The sequence below is a fragment of the Vombatus ursinus genome, unplaced genomic scaffold, assembly GCF_900497805.2.
Source record: "Vombatus ursinus unplaced genomic scaffold, bare-nosed wombat genome assembly UNPS02014805.1, whole genome shotgun sequence".
NCBI classification, from domain to species: Eukaryota; Metazoa; Chordata; class Mammalia; order Diprotodontia; family Vombatidae; genus Vombatus; species Vombatus ursinus.
The window spans coordinates 3,445,282-3,466,297 of record NW_020954583.1 but is presented as its reverse complement, the minus strand read 5'-3'; the positions used below and the strand labels follow the sequence as shown (position 1 = coordinate 3,466,297).

At 34.6% G+C, this 21,016-nt stretch overlaps 1 protein-coding gene across 2 annotated transcripts in view; it reads right to left on the bottom strand.

Annotated features, from left to right (window-relative positions):
• Positions 1–1,420: 1,420 nt before the first annotated feature.
• POU1F1 (POU class 1 homeobox 1) overlaps positions 1,421–21,016 on the bottom strand; it is a 25,021-nt gene continuing 5,425 nt past the window's right edge. For both annotated transcript variants that reach the window (XM_027874185.1, XM_027874184.1), the window contains 4 exons: positions 6,458–6,682; positions 3,859–4,023; positions 3,058–3,118; positions 1,421–1,640 (listed from right to left, as the gene is read on the bottom strand). In XM_027874185.1, the coding sequence (XP_027729986.1) occupies positions 1,445–1,640; positions 3,058–3,118; positions 3,859–4,023; positions 6,458–6,682 (647 nt within the window). In that variant the 3' untranslated portion in view covers positions 1,421–1,444. The remainder of the gene's footprint in view (positions 1,641–3,057; positions 3,119–3,858; positions 4,024–6,457; positions 6,683–21,016) is intronic.

Genomic DNA, 21,016 nt, shown 5'->3' with positions numbered 1-21,016 from the left:
CCAAAGCACATGGGAGTGTCAGATAGCATACAGAGCAGAGGCAATCACATTGGCATGGAGGACCAAACCACAAATATTTATTAAATGCCTATGTGTCAGGCACTGTGCTAAGCGCTGGGAATACAAAGGAATATAAACCATAGTTCCTGCTCCTAAGGAACTATGTCTAAGGAACAGAAAAATGAAAGAAAATTGTCAAGTTACTTTCCCCTGAGGACAATTGCTAGTACTTTCAGGATTTGATCTATTAGCAGTGACTTAAAAAAGCATGAGACTGTGGAAGATATGGTTTATTTAGTAAGTAGTCTTAAATTACAACTTAGAAAATATATATATATATATGTGTATATATATATACATATATATATATATATTTAAACATACATTTATATAAAGTAACGCAGGCAAACACACCACACATGTAAAAAGCAAAATGTTATTTTGTGGATTTATTTTTCATCACAGTGTGCCACTATTTCCAAGTTTCAAATAGTTCATTCTTGAAAATTAAATAAGTTCTACTCAACTATGCACCTATGAGTTGAAAGAAAAACATTGGGCAAATCTAGCCTTTTCATTGCTAATAAAATACAGTCTAAGCTGCTAATATTGGCCTTTTTTTTTTAATGAGAGGGTACCATCTCACATGAAATCTGAAGAACAGGCTAGGTTTGTAACAGGGTGGGTTATAACAATAAACAAGCATATAGCCACAGCTAATAGTAGTTGTATGTTCAGATGGACATATGGGATGAATGTGCTATAGTTAATCTCCAAAGATTTTAATGTCTGGAAAGAATAACTAGCAAATTCATAAAGCAGAGTTTGCTTAGAGTTCTTGGATGTTGTTACACTAACACTTTATGCCTTAATTTTGGGTATTAACAGATGAAAATATTGACTTTCATCCTGGCTAATACAAAAATTCTAACACATTTGAGGAAATTTGAAACCTAACTGTTCACTGCTCATCACGACTGAATCTTTAAGGAAGTGCAAAAATTTTGATTCAAATAAACTGCAAAAATTGATAATAGAAGTGTAACTGACATCCTAGTTAGAAAAAAAAACTCATTCTTCCTTGTTGGTGACACCCTTTAATTATTTATCTGATACCTCAGAAGCTTAGAAGTAAAGATATGCTAAGCAGACTGTATGGAAACAAACCTCTCCACCTGTGAATGTCACATTATTCCCATAAATAGCCATCTTTTGCTTAAAATGTTTCATGTCTTATGAACAAATATTTTAAGTGAAAATATAATTTTATAATAAGTTTTGAATGATTTTAAAGAAATAAATTAGAGAATGTAATAATTTACTTTCCACAATTATGTTTGGGAAGAGGCAATCCAAATAGCTACTTTCCAAATTTTGACAGGGATAATGAATGATAGAGAGATCCATTTCTCTAAGATGGCACATCTCATCTGTACTCCTGATACTACTTAACAATAGAGGGAAATGAATTCTGGTGTAAACTTGTTTTCACTCTTTTTTCTCTCTGTCTTCTGTTGCAAAACCAAACTCTCACTACTTCTTTCTCCAGATTCAGGCCCTCAGCCATCCGCATAATCTCCTGAGAAGAGGGTTTACTTTGTCCTCCAAAATATCTTTCAAGAGCCTCCTTAGCAGCAATGCTGGAAAAAATAAAATTGTATCATTTAAGTGACAATTGGCAGATCCAAGTATCCCTTTTGGTGCTGAATTCCTAAAAAGGATCTGAAAATGATTTTTAAGAACTTGAATATATTTGGAATGCTAGAACCCTTCTTTATATGTTCATCTAAAAGCCAAAAATGGACTTTTACCAGCAAGAGAGCAAGGGGATTACAGATCACTGGTTTCCTTTTTTGTACCAGGAGAGGGCACTACATTCTTCACAAGGGGAATAAATTTCTAGGCCCCTTTATTTAGAGACTACTGAATTTTTGGTCAAACATTTATACAAATCTAATGCATTTGGAAGATATAGTGATTTGGGCAACACAAAACAGGAAAAAATTCCTACCCGGGAACACTTCTCTTAACTGTGTTTGTATCTTAGATCTTCCTCCTGTGTGACCTTGGAAAAAACATGTAAATACTCTGGGCCTCAGTTTCCACATTTGCAAAAGGAGGAGGTTGAACTAGGTGACCTCTAAAGCTCATTTCAACTCTAAATCTATGCACTGAGTGTAGGGTAACCCAAAGAATGAGATATTTGTTGCCAGTCGTACTTCAATGTAAAAATCAAGAATTTAGAAAAGAGAAATTGAAGCATAAACAATAACCTTAAAACAGCCTTGTCTCTTTGTTGTTATTGTTTGTTTTGTTTTGTTTTAAATTATTGCTCTTATCTGCTTGTGAAGACTAGAGGATCTTGGAGTCTTGAGACCAACTGTAGTACATCAGACCCACATAATTCTTTGAAGTTTGTTGGCATGTATTCTTCTAAATGGTTTAGCTGGGAACATAAATGGACTATCACAAATTGACTGGAATTAAAGAAGATTTTCTAGCCCTAAATAAATTCAAACTTTGGAGCAAGAATATGTATTCTGTCAGTAGGAGGAAGGAGTTCAGAGACAAAGTGCTTATGGTCTCTAGTTAGCTGATTGGCCACTTTGTGTTCCAAAATATCTGAGCCCCTGGGGCTAAGGCTCTGGGAGCCAACACATTTTTCCGCTTCTCCTTTAGACTGTGAGCCACTTAAGGGCAGGCCCTATCTTTTGTGTTTCTTTGTGTGTCCTGTGCTTAGCACAGTATTTTACACACAGTTTAATAAATGTTTATTGCCTGCCTGGTTGGCTTTTGGAGGAAAAAAATGCTTTTCTCTAGTCAGATGACCATGTAAGGTTAAACCTTTCTAAAAGTGCTGAAAGTTAGCCTTTGAGGCCTAAGCTAAATAAGAAAAACCTGAGAGGATTCTTCTTCTTGTGAGGGTAGCACCTCATCTAAAGGCTATATATAGCTTTTGTCCAGAGGGTAGCCGCATTTGGCAAATAAATATACTTTACCCCTTAATAAACTACTGCGTTCTGTTGGCAACTTTTAATGTCTCAAATGGATAATTACCTTATGGTCGTTCGCCTTTTCCTTTTCCGTTCGTTTGCCCCCACTTTATCATTGTATAAAGCTATATTTATGGAAAACAAAGAAAGGAGAATATACACACAGAGAGAACAATGCCATTCAATTATGCCATTCAATTTCTTTAAAACATTATAAAATTAAACCTTATAATATTTTCTTTAAATATTATGGTGTCTGTACCAAATAGCTCATTTAACATTGAATAAAATTATTAAACTTTACAACGATTATTTTCTATTTTGGTAATTTACATATCGCTCTAAGATTTAAAACACATTCTCAAATTCTACCCCTTCATTCCCTACTCTCACTTCATGATCCTTTTTACCATTAGTGTAAGAGTTATTTTAGCAAGTTAATAATAAACCAAAAGCAACTCTGTTTTTGCTTAGGAGATTTGCATTGTGGAATGCTTCAACTAATATCAAGTTAAGAACAGATTTATATATTATCACATTTGTATGTTACACTTACAAAGTAGAAGAGAAACTATCTCAGTGAGTTTCAATTTCACCTCCTCACCTACTATCATTTATCTTTAATATTTTTCTTCCAAGCAGTTTATTTATATATTGCTAAATGCTATTTCCCTTAAAAACATTTATTTCTGTATTTGAGTTCTTTCTTTTTAAGGAGAGAATCTGACATAGCAGAATGCCCATTTTTAAAATCTCTTTTAACATTAAAGAAGGGGAAAAGTTCTTTATTTATCATTAATCTTTCCGCAAAGAAATTATTGGTATGTTTAAAACTCTAGAAACTGCAGAAATGTAGCTATGGTACCTCCTACTTGCTCAGCTTCATCCAACCATTTGGATAATATTGATTTTAGTTTGCAAGCATTTTTAAAACTGAGCTGCAGGTTTTCAAATCGGCAAATAGTTGTTTGACTGAATTCAGAGCCATGCACTGCAGCCAGGGCCTCCCCAACATTTGTCTGGGTGTAGCCTGTAAATGAACAACAACAATGACAATGATAACAGTGACAGTAACAACAACATTATTTTGCTAGCTGGAGTTCTTAAACTTTTTGTGGGTGTCATGGACTCCTTTGCAAGACAGGTTAAGTCTATGGATCTCATAAGAATAATATTTTTATTTTTATTATATTATTTATTTTACTCTGAGTTTGAATCCAGTCTCATATACCTACTACCCTGAGTCATTAATTTAACTTCTGTATGCTTCTGTTTGCCTTAGATTTTTGTGGGTTTTTTTGTTGTTGTTTTTTTTTTAGTGAGGCAATTGGGGTTAAGTGACTTGCCCAAGGTCACACAGCTAGTATGTGTCAAGTGTTTGGTCTGAGGCCGCATTTGAACTCAGGTCCTCCTGACTTCAGGGCCGGTGCTCTATCCACCGCGTGCCATAGCTTCTTGTGGGGACGATAATGGTCCTACTTCAAGTAAAATGAGTTAATATTTGTAAAGAACTTTGCAAATCTCAAAGCACTATACAAATGCTAATGATTACTATAATGATTATTATCATTAAATATATAAAGTGATAAGATTTCAAATGAAACCAATTATATTGAAATAATTATTAAAATATTTTTTAAAACACTAGGTTGCCTCCCTTTCCTTCCCCCCACAACTACAGGTTTACATTGGACATTAGTAAAAATCTTCATTAATCTTCCTTTGTCTATTATTAAATGTTGTTTGTTAATTGTGTTAGCAATTAATAATTAATGGTAATTTTGGGTTATTTAACAGTTTCCAACAAGGGTTTCAGAGGTATGGGAAATGAGAAGTACAACCAGACATCATTGAAAGTATCTTTTGAAAGTATCAAGTTGTATCCAACCAGTAAATGGAATACTTTTTCTCTACTACAATGGAAGAATTTTTCTCTTGCTGTATCTGCCATTTTTATTATTCAGCTCAATAGAATACTAGGCTGTCACCACTTTCACAAAGACATCTTAAGTTGAAGATCTTGTTTTGGATTAGTTAATATATTAGTTAACATATCATGATAATATTATGTTGGGTAATATTCATGATATCCAATAAGTATTTTTTTTCTACTTTGATGAAATGATGTACAAAACATTTAATTTATCAACCAGGAAATTTAAAAATTGAGTTGTTTTGGTCCCAACAAGGACTAGAAAGTATCTCCTATTTCCTTTATGTAACATGCTAGTTAGGAAACTATAATCATGCATCATAATTCAGGACATGGCTGAACATATTTATCCCATTTTTTGGAAATGATTTTTAATCTCTCCTCAAGAGGGATGGAGTCACAATAATGATCCAGAACCACTTTGTACTCCAAGTTGAGATAAAACATGAAAAGCAGATGAACAATATTAGCAGTTAATATAAACAGAAAACTGAAATTCTATATTGTTATGCCAGCTGCTGTTTATATTCACAATTCTCTGTAATTACATAATATTTTTGTGCCTAAGGCAAAAAATTGAATTCTTATGATTCACTACAATGAATGTCAACATGAAATGAATTACTATCCATTCAAAGATGAGAGTAATATTCTAGAATATGAACAACCATTATGATGATATGGATAATCTTTTTTTTCTATTTTGAAAAGTCTACATTTTAAGCAATTGCAAACTGTTATAGCTACTTTTAGAATTAAAATGTTGGCATAGTTGTAACTCTCTCCCTCCCCCAATGAATCTCCAGGTGAGAAAAGCAGGAAAGAATGTTGGCATTTTAAACAACTTTAAACTTAGACTACCAGAAAAATGTCAGCATGTAAGATCTTTACTAGGATTTACATGGTTTATTTATCCCTCCCCCACATTGGAGCTTTTTTTTTTTGTTTGCATGTTTCCTTCCCTTAGAAAGAGCATTCCAGAATTTTTCCTCTTACATTTTTTTTTTACATCTTTATGATCATGCTGTCATAAGCACAATGAACCCAAACGATCAGGATGGTAGCATATTTTTGCAACAATTTTCCAGATCTTTCCATTGAAAATCAACTCTAGGGTTCATTACACAACATTTGTTTAATCTGCCCGTGAGATTCACAACAATATTTCCTGCTCTATAATCATTAATGATCTCAAATTTGCCCATATTTTGGCATGTTTCATCATCACAGACAAGAATCAGGAAATTCTTTTAGAGTATATACAGCCTATTGAGAACCTGGCATTTTCATTTCTTCTCTGCATTGTTAGTGCTTTTTTAGAGCTGAATCAGTCAAGACATTCATGTGTGTACCATGATGGTGACACTGAAAGATGGCAGGCAGAAAGAGGGTTTGGTTAACTCTTTAACCCACTTAGGATCGTAAGAATTACATTCCCTGGCCTTGCTCACTTATGTATGGATATTTAAATTTAATAGAACTCTATGAGACCCAGAGCAAGACATGACTATGGTTCATAGCAAATACATACCTAATTTAATTCTTCTCAATTTGAATTCATTGGCAAACTTTTCTAGTTCTTGGATTTCAGGAGAATCCATGTCAGTTGGTTCTTCAACAGATTTGCTTTTTCGATGGAATTCTTGCTTAAAGTCAATGGCTGTAGGGTCATCTCCCAGAAGAGGCTGATGCATGGGAGGAAAACCATGACTTAAGGCGTGGTCAGGAAACTTATAAAGGCAAGGGGTTAAGCTACCTGCTAGAACGATAAAAAAGAAAGAAAGGTAAATGATCCTTCATTTCACCACTACCACAGTCTACTTACTAGCACTACAACCACAACCATTGCTAGTCCCAATACTACTATAACTGCTGCTGGGGCTGCTACACACACATAAAAGCACACACACACACACACACACACACACACATCCCTTACCTAAGCCTTAGTAAGCTTTAAATATAGTTAATTTTGCTTTTGTGAAATTATATAGAAGTGCCTTTGCTTTCATTGATAAATAGCAAGTAGGGAATATAGGCAACATTCAATAAAAGGTAAGCAACTTTTAAATTTCAGATGTGAATATTCTTATGGTTAAAAATCATGATTATTTTAATCAAAAAGAAGAGGAAAAAGAAATATAAGATTTTTTTAATATTGGAAAGATTCTGACATTGACTACAAAGTAATAAAGATTTTGAAAAGTTATATAAAAAATAATTGCCAATCAGATTTCTTAGTAGATGATTATTAGATATAACTGATTCACTTCCTAATTATCCATTTAATGACTTACAAGAAAAGTAAGAAGGAGGAAGATGAGCAATCTTGGATAAAACACAAACTAGAGGATCAATTCATGAATACTGGTGAGTTGACTATACAGAAAGGTTAAGTTTCTGAAAGGAAGTCAAACAAATAGGCAATAAGACCGAAGAAAAAGGCATGCTTTCTAATGTTCTAGATGCTAAAATATTCCACCTCCTCAAACAAAAAATCTGCATAAAGGACTTTGAGATTGTTACTGTTATTCTGTATTGAGCACTTTTTAGTAGGCATCACCAAGGAGATGAGCACACTGGGAAGGAATGCTTGCTAGTAAGACAGAGACTTTTCAGCCTCCTCTTCTTTTGATTGACGTAATTACACTACATTGTGTTTATATTTTTCCTTACAATCATGATCTTGTGGCATTCATCAGTGCAGCCTCCACTTCCAATTTACATTTAATTGTGGATTATACAGGTGAGAAATTCTGTTGTACAAAAATAGTGAATAATTAGCTATGTTGCTGATGGGTGTAAATAATTAACATTTAAAAGAAGAAGGAAATAAAAATCATCTTCTGAAAATGACTCAAAATATTTGCCTCAGAATTTCATGCTTCCTGATTATTTCACAAACATATTTAGAAATCTAAAGCACATGTAATAGCATTGCATCTTGCTGGAGTGTGATGTAGAAAACCTGCTAAATTGAGAAAAGGAGCAAGTAGGTAAGAAAATTGGGAATTTTTATGATTCAAAGATAGTTTTATATGGCTCCCTGGATTTTATAGACCAAAGATTCTTAACCTTTTTTTTGTGTCATGGATCCTTGAGGCCTATAGACCTTTCTCAGAATAATGTTTGGTTGCTTATATTCACAATTGAAGGAAATGCTAAATTTCAGGTAGGTGTTACTGAAAATAAAAATACACTGCCCCTCCCAGGTGAATGACCCTTCTTATGGATGATTAGATTAAAAACAATCACCCATAAAATGGAATGCCTTATTTTTAGAAAGAAAATAAGCAATTAGCATAAAAGTTAAGACAAAAGGATATTGCTTTACTTTATAAAAGAAAGTCCAGTTTTACCTATTATGTTGCTAGGATTTGTCAGAAAGTTTTCCACTTAATGCTTTCTACTTTGGAGGTACTCAGAGGATCTTGGAACCATAGATTAGAACTGAACATGTGTCCATCTGGTCAACTCTGTAAAATAACTTGGGAGTGTGGAACAGAGATCACATTGGAAAATTCCCCTTACAGTTGCTTTAGAGTGGCATTTTTAGTGAATATTTAAAAATTGCTAAGAAATCCGGCCAGGGTAGTTACTGATAACATAAATGAAAAATAAAATGTTCATGTAAAAAATTAATTGATGAGTTAAATATGAATTACATACACATGTATATGTATATATTCTACAAATTTTACTTAGAGTAAAATAAGTACTAATCATCCATAATTCATATATTTCATGGGATGAATTTGTTTCATTTCCATGTATCATGACTGTATCTCTCATTTAGTTTTCATAAGAGGTACTAAGTCATTTAAAATAATTAATCCATAATTAACTCATGTCAACTAATTTTTCTTTTACATAAACTCTTTTCTTTCAACTCTCGCCCATCTCCAGCCAGATTTCTCAGCAACTTAAAAGAATTTTGTTTTACATTAATATTGTTCTTGCCTGCCATGGTCCTATCATCATATGCCAGTCTTATCCATCTATGCATAGCATTTTATGCCTTTCCCCTCAACAGTCTAGCACTCTGCCTATTACATATTCCTTTAGGGATGCTGGTTAGAGGGTGGAATGAGCAGCTCTTGAACTAAATGAGTAAACCTAAAAGGATAGTGGAAAGTGTTTGATGGCCTACTGTGACATAAAGATTACTGAGGGAGGTATCAGTAGCTCAAATGATCTGCAGCAAATTTCTCATGGCTAAAGAAAATATATATGATCAGGTAATCAGCTTGGGGGAATCTGGGGGAAATATATGAATAGATGACATGGAATATGTATAGTCATTTATCTTTCAAAGTGCTCTTATATCCATTACCTACTTGTACCCTCCCAACAACCTCATTAGACAAGACAGTTTAATTATCTCTAGTATACAGGTGGGAAATACATATCAGAGGGATGTCAAGTGATTTGCCCAACAATACACACAGAATTAGTGGGAGATTTGGGACTTAGACCTGATTCCTTCCCTCTTAGACATATCTTTGGTTCATGAAATGGCTTTCAGTATAATTACCTTATCCGCTATGTTTAGACATATAACAACCAACCTATATTTACAAAAACAGTTTGCTTAATGGAGTAATGACAGTTTTCTATACTTGATTTCATTAGCAATCTGACTTATATGGGCAAATATTACTTAAGGGTACTTAAGGGTAACATGTAAGATGTTACCCCACCATATTTCAAGAGATTTTGATGTGGCTTACTAATTGAAACATAATGCAAAATAAGACATATAGGGATAAAATAAAATAGAATAGAATCCTCTTAAACAGGGTGCCTTGAATTATAAATACTTGTAGCATTTTTTTAAAAAGGAGTAGATGACAGTAGGTATCTGAGATGAGTCAACTAGTACCAAAAGGACGCTGCATTTGACTGTAAGATTGCTGTCATCTAACAGAGGATACACAGTGTTTTCAGTGACTATCTAACAAGAGAAAAAATGCGTGTTCTTCAGCAAAACCATTTTCATTCTGGTACTAACCTCAATAAATTTTCTTTTCATATGACCAATAAACATCCCAACAGGAAAAAAAAATCCCCCCCCATTAATTGTTCTACAAATATTTATGATGTATCTACTAAATTCAAGATACTGTGCTAGTTACTGCAATATAAATGCAACACCAGCCATATGTTAAGTACCATTTCTTTTGAGGGCTATATAGATGGCTAATTCTTCTAATCTTTCTACAGGCTACTTGTTTGTTTGTTTAAAGATTATTTAGGAACATATGTACAGCAAAGATGTTATAAACATTTTCTAAAGTACTTCTAAGCACAAAAACCCATTGGCAATACCTGTTTGCATATGTAGCTACTTGAACAGATCTAGAAACTTTTTGATTATGCCCTACAGCACAAAATATATTCATTGGTTTAGAGTAAATAACCCATTATGTAATCTGAAAATTGTTTCATACATCTGTGTTAGGATTTAGTGGTGGTTGGGTAGGAATATAAATCACTTCAAAGCAATAAAGGTGGAAAAAGAAAAGCATAAGATTTGCTTTGTATAGAAGAGATTTCATTCATTGCTTTGGAATGGGACATGCTGCAAGCCTGTAACATGTGACCCTGAGAAGAAATGGCTAACAACAGCCCTGGAGTTAGGGCTTGATCCCTTAAAATAAGTGAAACAGTGACCCAGGTAAAATACGCCATATTATCTTAAATGTCAGGAACACGTATCCCCTTGTTCTCCTCTTTTGTTCCACTCTCCCCCACTAGAGTCTTTTCTGAATGAGGTTTTACTATCATTATTTCTCTCTCATAACTGGATAGTACTGCACAACTCCTCTTTAACCATAAAGAAAACTGCATAGCTAAATGGACAGCCTAATGTGATGCAGAGGTAAATGATTGTTTATTTGCCCTCTTCTAGTAGTTGACATAACCATGACATGAACAGGGCCAGTGTGGTAGGAATGAGGAGGGCTTACAGTGATAACAACAACAGCAGTGACAACAATCACTGCACAGAGTACAGGGTAAGATAATTAGTAGTCTATACTGTTCCTTTACCTTATCTCTATTAACTACTAGTCCAGACAGTGATGACAGGGTGGGTTTGGTTCAAAGTAAGATGGGGACTGTGGTAAGAATAACAGTAACCTTTATATTTTCAGTTACAATTTTTTTTTCATTATTATAGCATCCCCAAATAGTGAACCATCTCTTTATTCCAACGTCAATAATTAAATGCGAAATTTTCCTTGTCTTTCATTAAAATGATTAATATAGCACACATAGGTCATTTTTTCATTGTCAAAATGAGGCACTTCAAATCATAGAAATGCAGAATTGTAAGGGCCTTAGTCTAACTTCTTCCCAAAGAGTAAATCCTTTTTTATAGCACTACTGACAAATAGTTATTTAGCCTTCACCTAAAGACTACTAGGGATGAGGAACCCACTGTCTTTTCCCAAGGCAATCCACTCATCTATTCAATAAATTCCAGTGGCTTCCAATTACCTCTGAGATTAAATATAAATTTTTCTCTTTGGCCTTTAAGCTCTTCCAAATCTGGCTGTGACCTCACTTTCTAGCATTGTTATACATTAACCCTTTTCCTGCAGTTATGGTCCCTCCCAACTGACCTTCTTCCTCTGCCTTCCTCCTATATTACACTCCATGTTTGGTCAACTGGTTTGCACTGTTTCTTTCTTAGTCACTTAGTCAGTCAGTAAATATTTGCTAAGTGCATACTATGTGCCAGGCATTGTACTAAATACTGAGGATACAAAGAAAGTCAAAAAGTCCCTCCTCTCAAGGAGTTCAGTCTAATCCTGTCATTGCAATGCTCTCTATTCTCACCTCTACCTCTTAGAATCTCTCTTTTCTTTCAAGATTCAATACAAGTACCACCTTCTACCTGGAGCCCTTAGTTTTTAGTACCCTCTTTCCCAAAATTATCATGTATTTATTTTGCATATATTCTATTTACACTTATTTACGTACGTTTCCTTATCCCACAAAATGAAAGCTCTTTGAGGAAAGGGATTGTTTCATTTTTTGTCTGTTTCGCTAGTGCCTAAGTACTGTGTAGTCTTTTAAAAAGAAATCAATCAACCAATGCCTTATTTTGACTACTATCACCTCTCATGGTTCACGATGCTGCTAACTTATGAAATTTTTACCTGGAGAAATGAAGCTGAGTAAAGCATCAAACATATTATTATTGTAATCATTATTATTACTAATTATTGTCTATTGCAACTGCAAGGCAGCCTCATTTTGACAAACTATTTTCCTAAAAGAAATTTCGTATTAATTTGGGTTTACTGTAATCCTTTTCTCTTTCATGATAAGGGGTAATTGTTTTCTTTGAAGCATTATTTTTTGTAACCTCATAATTTAATGATCAAACACTCTCTTTTCTAGGTTTTTATGACACTACTCTTTCCTGGTTCTCATACCTGTCCCACTGTATCTTCATCCAAGTCATGCCCACTAATAATGGACTTCCTCCAAGGGTTTTCCTGAATCCTCTTTTCTTTCCCATCTATATTATTTTGCTCAATTTTCATTCTTTGTTAAATGATTCACAGATCTATATATCTATTGCTGACATCTCTCCTGATCTCCAGTCTGACAGCATTACTTGCCTACCGGACATCTCAAACTAGATGTCCTGTGGGTATCTCAAACTCAAAATGTGCAAAAGAGAATTTATCTTTTCCTCAAAACCCTTCCTTCTTCCAAACTTCCCTAATATTATGAAGGGAACCATTAGGCTCACAACCTTGGTGTCATTATCACTTCATCTCTTGTATTCATCCCACATGTCCAATATATTGCCAAGTCTTGTTTCTACCTTCCCAACATTTCTTGTATACATTGCTTTCTCCCCACTCACATTGTCACCATCCTGATGCAAACTTGTATCACCTCATGCTTGGATTATTGCAATAGCCTTTTGCTTGGTATTGCTGCCTCAAGTCTGTCCTTACTCTAATTCAGAGGAGGGGAACCTGTAGCCTCAAGGCCACATGTGGCCCTCTAGGTCCTCAAGTGTGGCCCTTTGACCGAGTCCAAATTTCACAGAACAAATCCCCTTAATAAAAGGATTTGTTCTATATAACTTGGACTCAGTCAAAAGACCACATCCAAGGACCTAAAGGTCCACATGTGGCCTCAAGGCTGCAGGTTCTCCACTCCTGCTCCCCCTTCCTCTCGGCTGTCAAAGTGATTTTCCTAAAGCACAAATCTGACCATGTCACCTTCTTACTAATAATCTTAATAATTCTTCTTAATAATCTCCAGTAGTATCCTATTGCTCCTAGAATCAAAATAAAATCTGTTTTACATTTGAAACCTTTCACAACTTAGTCTCTTTTGTTTCATTCTTCTTACCATATATGTGAGTTTTATGTTAAATTTTGCTTTCACCTTTTAGTGGCACTGGTTACAGATGGACAACCATACAGATGGAACCGACTCATACAACTCAGAGAAGGTTGTTAAATTTTTTTTTTTTTTTTTGCTTTTTGGTGAGGCAATTAGGGTTAAGTGACTTGCCCAGGGTCACACAGCTAGTAAGACAAGTGTCTGAGGTCAGATTTGAACTCAGGTCCTCCTGACTCCAAGGCAGGCGCTCTATCCACTGTGCCACCTAGCTGTACCAAAGGTTGTTAAATTTTCAGTGTAAACATTTATACCTCAGAAATCTGAAAATGCTTTATATAAATCAAGGCTTTATTTATTGGTTTGTTTATTGTCTAAATTTAAGAAAGTGATTGAGAAAATGTCAGGAATACAGATTAAATTTTAAAAGTGTGTTGAGCATATTTATATATGTCTATATCTGTTTTGTTTTGCTTTTAGGAGAAGCAGTTGTTAAACATTTAGTACCACTTCCCTACATAGTGTTATGTCTACCACATATATTCATTTCTAGAGTATGCATGCTAAATGTTGAGGAATGGATAAGAGGGGCTAATCACCTTTCCAATACTGGTACATAGTAGATACTTGATAAATACTTGTTGATTGATTGATTAATTATTCAAGAAAACCTTCCAAACTGATGAGATTCCAGATCCATTTGAGTATTTAAAAGATTTACCTGCTCCACTTCAACATCTTTACCATCTGGAAACTTACCTGAATTCACAAATTCATGAAATAAGACACAGAACAAATAAGATATGTATTTGAAGAAAAGATAGGGGAAGAGATATGCTTTACAGTGTCAAAACATTTGCAACTGTAGACTCAAGTATTGGAAAAATGCAAATATTTCACCATTAGAAAGTGCTGCCAAAACAAAGTCTTCCAAAAACTTTTATCCTCTTTTTTTCTATCTTTGACCTTCTTGTTTTATATGCCTGACAGTGGGTTATCAGGATCAAAAAGTATGAACAATTTAATCTCTGTCTTAGTGTAATTCCAAAGAATTTTTCCCAAAAATAGTTGGAGCAATTCACAACTTCACAAACTATTTATCAGTATGCCTGTCTTTTGGTAACCCCTCCATCACTGACTATTGCCAAATTTTGTCAACTTTGTCAATTTTTCTGGGTATGAGGTGAAATCTCAGCATTGTGTTGGTTTGTATTCTATTAATAATTGGTTCAATTTCTATATGATTGTCAATAATAATTTGCTATTCTTCATATCATTTGTCCACTTGTCCATTGGCAAATAATTTATGGTGTTGTCTATTTGTATTATTTCTCTATTTATGACATCAAACAAAGATGATGTTCTAACAATGAGTAAGAAAGTAATACTTTTTTTGGGAAAAAACTCAGTATGGAAAACACATTTTGAAAAGGGATGCTTGGAAACATTTCTGTTGTTATATGATATTGTTGCTGAAAATGATGTGTCACCTATGAAAATTGTCATATGTATACTAAAAAAACCTGGAAACATAATTTTCTAAAATGTTAAAAAAATCTTCCAAATGAAGAATTTCAATATGTTTTGAATTCATTTGGTAAAAATATAAAAATGCAACACTGTAGTCTGAAGAACTAATTGATTGAAAGTAGGAAAATTGTAAATTTATTAGCAACATTTCAGCAAGTCTGTATAGTTGGCGAATGAGATTGAAAAATGAGTCTCATTATTTAGTAAATGCAGGCAATGATGTACACCCTGCCCACAATATAATTTCATCTATAGGCATTTCCTGATCTTCTTTCTAGACTAGAAGTACTCTTTATGCCTTAAAATTATGTACAATACAGAAAACATTTATGAAGTTTATACTGTGCACCCAAGGAGCTACACAGTTTGTCAAAAAGGAGTAAAACTAGTCTAGTATGACTTGTTACCAATGAACCCCTGCTTGCTCTTAGTGATTGCCTCTTCACTTTCTAAGTACTCATAAGCCAGCCTTTAAAACCCCTTTAATAATCCATTCTAGAATTTTACCAGGAATCAACATGAAGTATGCGCTTTGTTCCTTTTTTTCTGAAAATTAGGATGACATCTGTTATTAAATTTAGACATTTCCTTATGTGACCATTGTTTTATGTGGTTGTTTTGCTTTTTCAAAAAAAAATGCCAAAGAAGGAATTGTACCCAACTTAAACAGCAATGCCAAATAATGACAATGGGAGGTAACAATTTAAAAATTTGAATTAAGCTCATTCCTTAGTTTTACTTTCCTTTAGAAGAGTAACAGTAGATATGTAGTATTCCTAAGGTTCCTCATTATTTAGCAAAATAATTTCAAATGCCACCTTCTCCAAGGTACGTTATACCTTCCTTTCTCACTCAGGCCTCCCTCATTTAACATTTTGTTTTATAACTGTTCAATGCACTTATTGTTCAAAATTGAATATTATATGCATCTAATTTATGTTATATCCTCCTGCCAGACTGTAAATTCTTTAAAGTGCTGTAAATTATCTAAGCTTTGTATCTCCTCAGCTTCACAAATATTTGCTGTATTATATATAATTTTAAGGCACGAACAGATAAATACAGAGAGAGTCGTAAGTATAGTAAATCACACTAGGTATTTTGAATCCCCAGCAGAACTGAAAGGTACATAAGAGACCATCTAATCTGATGTTTTAATTATACTGATGAAAAAGTTGAGGCTTGAGGAGGTGGGGCTATTTGCCCAAGGACATAAAACTAGCTGGTGCCAGAGCTGAAACTAGAACAGAGATCTGGCCTTGGAGTAACTAAAACCTAGGTTCAGTCTCTGCAATGGTTACAGACTGGCGGATGCCAATGATCCTGGAGAAGTCGTTTAACATTTCAGTGCTGCAGACAACTTTCAAAGAATAAATGCAGATGAGTTGCTCATCTCCATTGATGGATGGAGTTTCCACATCACAGACCCAGACAAAAGCAAAAATCTAAAACACCCTCTGTGCTTATTACGACACAGAATCTCCTGTCCTGCAGAAGTACACTGAATTGATCAACAACCTTTAATGTATCACATCAGTGATTATTTTCCTATCCCAAAGTACTATTATTAATGAAATGTCTTCACTATATATAAGCCTCACAATGCATACAATAAAATAACAACATTAAAATGAAATAATTTCATATCATTTGAAATATAGTTTCCTTGGTATCTTCATTTTCATATAGAGTGTGATGCTGAGAATAGCTTTATAGTAGGTGACACAATGATTTCTGGGATTGCATGGAAGTGACTATATTCCTGAATGTCTTGGGAATAAGGAGAGGTTTCAAATGACAGAACTAGGTTTCCATTTATGTATTTTTATATCCTTTCTTTTTCATATCTGAAATTCCATGTTTGACTACTCAATATCTGCGGCCGCTGTGGAAATGGGGGACAAGGAATGCAGATTCTAGACATTTAATTTGTCAAGTAGCAAATAACAATGCTGATCACATGTTAAAATTTTGACAAATTCTAAGTCATAAAGCACTTTAATGCCATTTCTCTCTAAAAATGGTATTTATAACATCTAATCATTTTAAAGTTTTCTGTTGTCGTTTCTAAATTAAGGCACACATACAGAATCAAAAGCTGTTTTGATTTCATTTTACAATCTCAAGAGACACTCATAAATTTTAAAGTGCCTATTTGATTTTGATTTAATTACTACAGAAAGGGCTGAACTCCTTCTTAAAGGGTTGTGCTAAACAGCTTTGTTGCATGTCATAAGAGAGATTGTGGGGAGGGAAGGCTGGCCCCTGAAAAAGTTGTCATCTGAAAGTCTTGAGTAATGTGGTTGGAAGTAAACTGAACTTAGAGTCAAGATATCTGGTTTAGAATTCTGTCTTCACTGTTTACTAGTTGGGTAACTATAAGAATGTCACTAATAAGTGGCACTGGGCCTGGAGTCAGGAAGACCTGAGTTCAAATATGACCTCAGATAGTTATGTGACCACACTAGTTGTGTGTTTCTGGACAAATCTGTTTGCCTCAGTTTCTTTAACTGTAAAGTGGGGATAATAACAGCACCTACCTACCACAGGGTTGCTGTGAGAATCAAATGAGATAATATTTGTAAAGTGCCTGGCACACAGTAAGTAGGTGCTACATAAAATACTTAGATTCCCCTTCCTTCTCCTCGCTCTTTAATCTGAGCTCCAGTTTTCTCATCTGTAAAAGGGGAGGGGGGGGAAGGGAATAATAACAGCCATAATACCTAACCTATGGGGTTGTACAAAGCATCTGGCACTAAAGAATTGAGCCTCCATTTGTGTATGCAGACTTCAGAAGAGGATATTATCTAATCTAGAATATGTTGAAAGTAGAATATGATAGAGCAAGAGAACACACATTTATGACAATCGTCCAAGATATACTTTTAGGTAGACTTAAAAGTTTCCTGTGATAGCAAAAACAAAAAACAAAAAAACAAAAAACAAACAAAAACCCCTACAAAAAACAGACATAGTTTTTAGCATAATCAGCAGTGGGATAATTACTGCAGTTACAGACCAGTGAGGGTCAGCTGGGTGGCACAGTGCATACAGTACTGGGCCTGGAGTCAGAAAGACTCATCTTCCTGAGTTCAAATCCAGTCTCTGACGCTTATTAGCTGTGTGACCCTGGGCAAATCATTTAAACCTGTTTGCCTCAGTTTCCTTATCTATAAAATGAGCTGGAGAAGGAAATGGCAAATGACTCCAGCATCTTTGCCAAGAAAACCTCAAATAAGGTCACAAACAGTCAGACACTACTGAGCAACAACAGGTCAGTGAATTCTTTGTTATAGAGGAGCACTGCCTGTGCAAAACCAATCAACCATGATTAATTTTAAACTTCTGGGTTAAAGTTCTGGCTCCAAGTTGTCTCCTTCAATAGAATATAAGCTCCTTGACCTCAGAGACATTTCATTTTTGCCTTTGTGTTTCCAGTGCCTAGAACAGTGCCTCACAGGGGTAGACTTTTAAAAAATACTTATTGATTAATAGATCAATTGATTTATTGGAAGTATGCCTATAGGCAAGTCACTTTATCATTTTCTTCCTCAGTTTCTCTTTTATAAGTAGGAATCATAATACTTCTACTCCCTATCTTACAAAGTTATTGGAAGTAAAGCATTTTAAACCTTAAAGTACTACATAATCAATCAATCAACATTTGTTAAGTGCCCACTATGTGCCTTGCACTGTGCTAAAGGATAGGGTTACAAAAAGAGGCAAAAAATAGTCCCTGCCCTCTAGGAGCTTCAATTTAATAGGGAAGACAAGCAGCAAAGATATACAAAGCAACCTATATAGGAATAATCGAATTAATAGGAAATAATTAGCAGAGAGAAGATACTAGAATAAAGAAGGGTTGTGGAAGGCTTCCAGTGAAGCAAGGATTTTAGTTGGAATTTAAAGTTAAGTCAGGGAGATTGATAGTGTGAAATGACAAAGGACAGCATTCTAGACAAAGGGGATAGCCAGAGAAAAATCCTGGAAGATGAGTGCCTTGTTCACAGAAAGGCCCAGGAGCGTGTTAAGTACCATTAACTTCATTATTCTTTATGTGTCTATCACTGTATTAGTTCGGTGGAGGACGAAAATGAAGTAAAAGAAATGATATCGACTCACAAAGCTTACAATCTACTTCCTAGGATTTTTTTAAAATGTATTTGTATCAATATTTGTTGGTAATATTGGCCTATACTTCTCTTTCATTGCTTTAGCCTCCCCTCATTTAGACATTAAGATCATGTGTGTCTCCTAAAAGGAGTTCAATAGAGTGTTTTCTTTTTCAATTTTTTTGAATTATGCTTAATAGTTATTCATTTTTCTTTAAAAGTGGTTTTAAAATGGCTAAAGATCTACCTATAAGAATTTACCTGTAAATCTGTCTGGACAGAGGGTTGTACCACACCTTACTCAACTCCCAGACAGTTCCCTTTATAAGTACTTAAATTTTGTTTTCTGAAATTGGATTATTTAAGAATTGTGTCTCATTCAATAAAAACTGCTCAGGGGATACACTTACATATATGTGTATGTGTGTACATATGCATATATATATTTGTATTTAATCTATTTTAATTCTCAGGTTGTGGAATTTTTTTGGCATAGAGCATATAGTAAGTTCTGATAAGTATTTTTTATTAGGATTTCATCTTGTTAATTTTTTGTCTTGGTAATTTTATTTTTCTCTCTTTTTGCAATTTAGCTAAAGATTTACTTATTTTGAAAGTCTTTCTTTCTTAAGTAGCTTTTAAATTTATTATATTACAATTTCCCTGCACCAGAGAATGTTTTGGGAAAATCATTTCTTCAGCAAAATACAGTGTGTCCCAAAAGTTTTAGTGCAATTTTAAGGCATATTTGATTTACCTTATCTCCCCACTGCTTCCAGCAGAATCTATAGGAAGAAAATCAAACCAGTTTCTGAGAAAGTCCTAATAGCATGCTTTATAACTTTGCTGTGTTCCCCTTTTGACTAGTAAATTCCTAAGATATGTAGGAGAGAGGGGCAAAAAGGAGAAAATAGAAGCAGAAAACCACATAAACATATGAAGAGGAATTTGCAATTAATTTTAAAATGTTATGCCAATTAAGTTATAGAAATTAAAATTAGTAATGGCAACAGTACTTTATGTAGTGCTTACTATGTGCTAGGCATAATGCTAAATGTTTTACAATTATTATCTCTGTTGATCCTCACAACAATCCTGAGAAGTAAGTTCTATTATTACCCCTTTTTGCTGATGAAAAAAAACTGAGCCAGAGTTTTAAGTAACTTTCTCAGGGTCACATAGCTAGTAAATGTCTAAGGATGTATTTGAATTAATTAATATTAAGGAATGTTACTTTTTTGAGGAGCTCGTGTAGCATATTGGAAAAAGAACACTTAAAAATCTGAATAGGGCACAGAGTTTGAATCTGATTTCATTGGTTAAAAGGAACTTCCAGGTGAGGAAACTCCTTTTGCCAATGCAGCTTCCTTTTCTGGAATTTATAGTCCCAGAGAGTTGTCTGGAACATTGAAAGGTTGTCCAGGGTTATATACAGTAGTGGGCATTCGTCAGAGACACTACTTGAACTCAGGTCTTCCTGGCTTCAAGCGTTTCAGAGATAATGCCTTTTCCAGAGACCGACAAGAGCTGGGGAAAGAGTGCAGAGTAGACTAAGTGCAGGAGTTTTCATCCGCAGCCATTTCAAGTTCTCAGTTTCTTGGGGCAGTGATCGAGCACCCCAAAAGGGATATGAAACTTGAAGATTGTAGCTGTAGAGGGAGCAGGAAGCAGTGGAGGTGATCGTAGCAGAGCAGAAGTGGGGTGCTGAGGTGAGATGGCGACAAAGCAAAAAGGCACATGGGCTTGCTGTTGGTCAGAGTCAGGGTTCTAGCAGCCCACAGTGCAAGAGTTCCTCACCCCAACCCAAGCTTTTCCATAGCTTCTGAGAAATCTGCAGGTTTGGAAGTTTTTGCCTAAAATTTCCCGTAGTTCCTATGCAATCAAAACCATGATTAGTTGTTAAACTGTGTGTGCCAGTGCTTGGATGCAGCATTACGGGAGGCGACTGAAAAAACTCAGGAGGGAAGAAAATTTAAAACATATGCTTCACCAACATCTGCAGGCCAGCGGGGGTGGATAGGATTGTAGAGAAAGAAAGAAAGAAAGAAAGAAAGAAAGAAAGAAAGAAAGAAAGA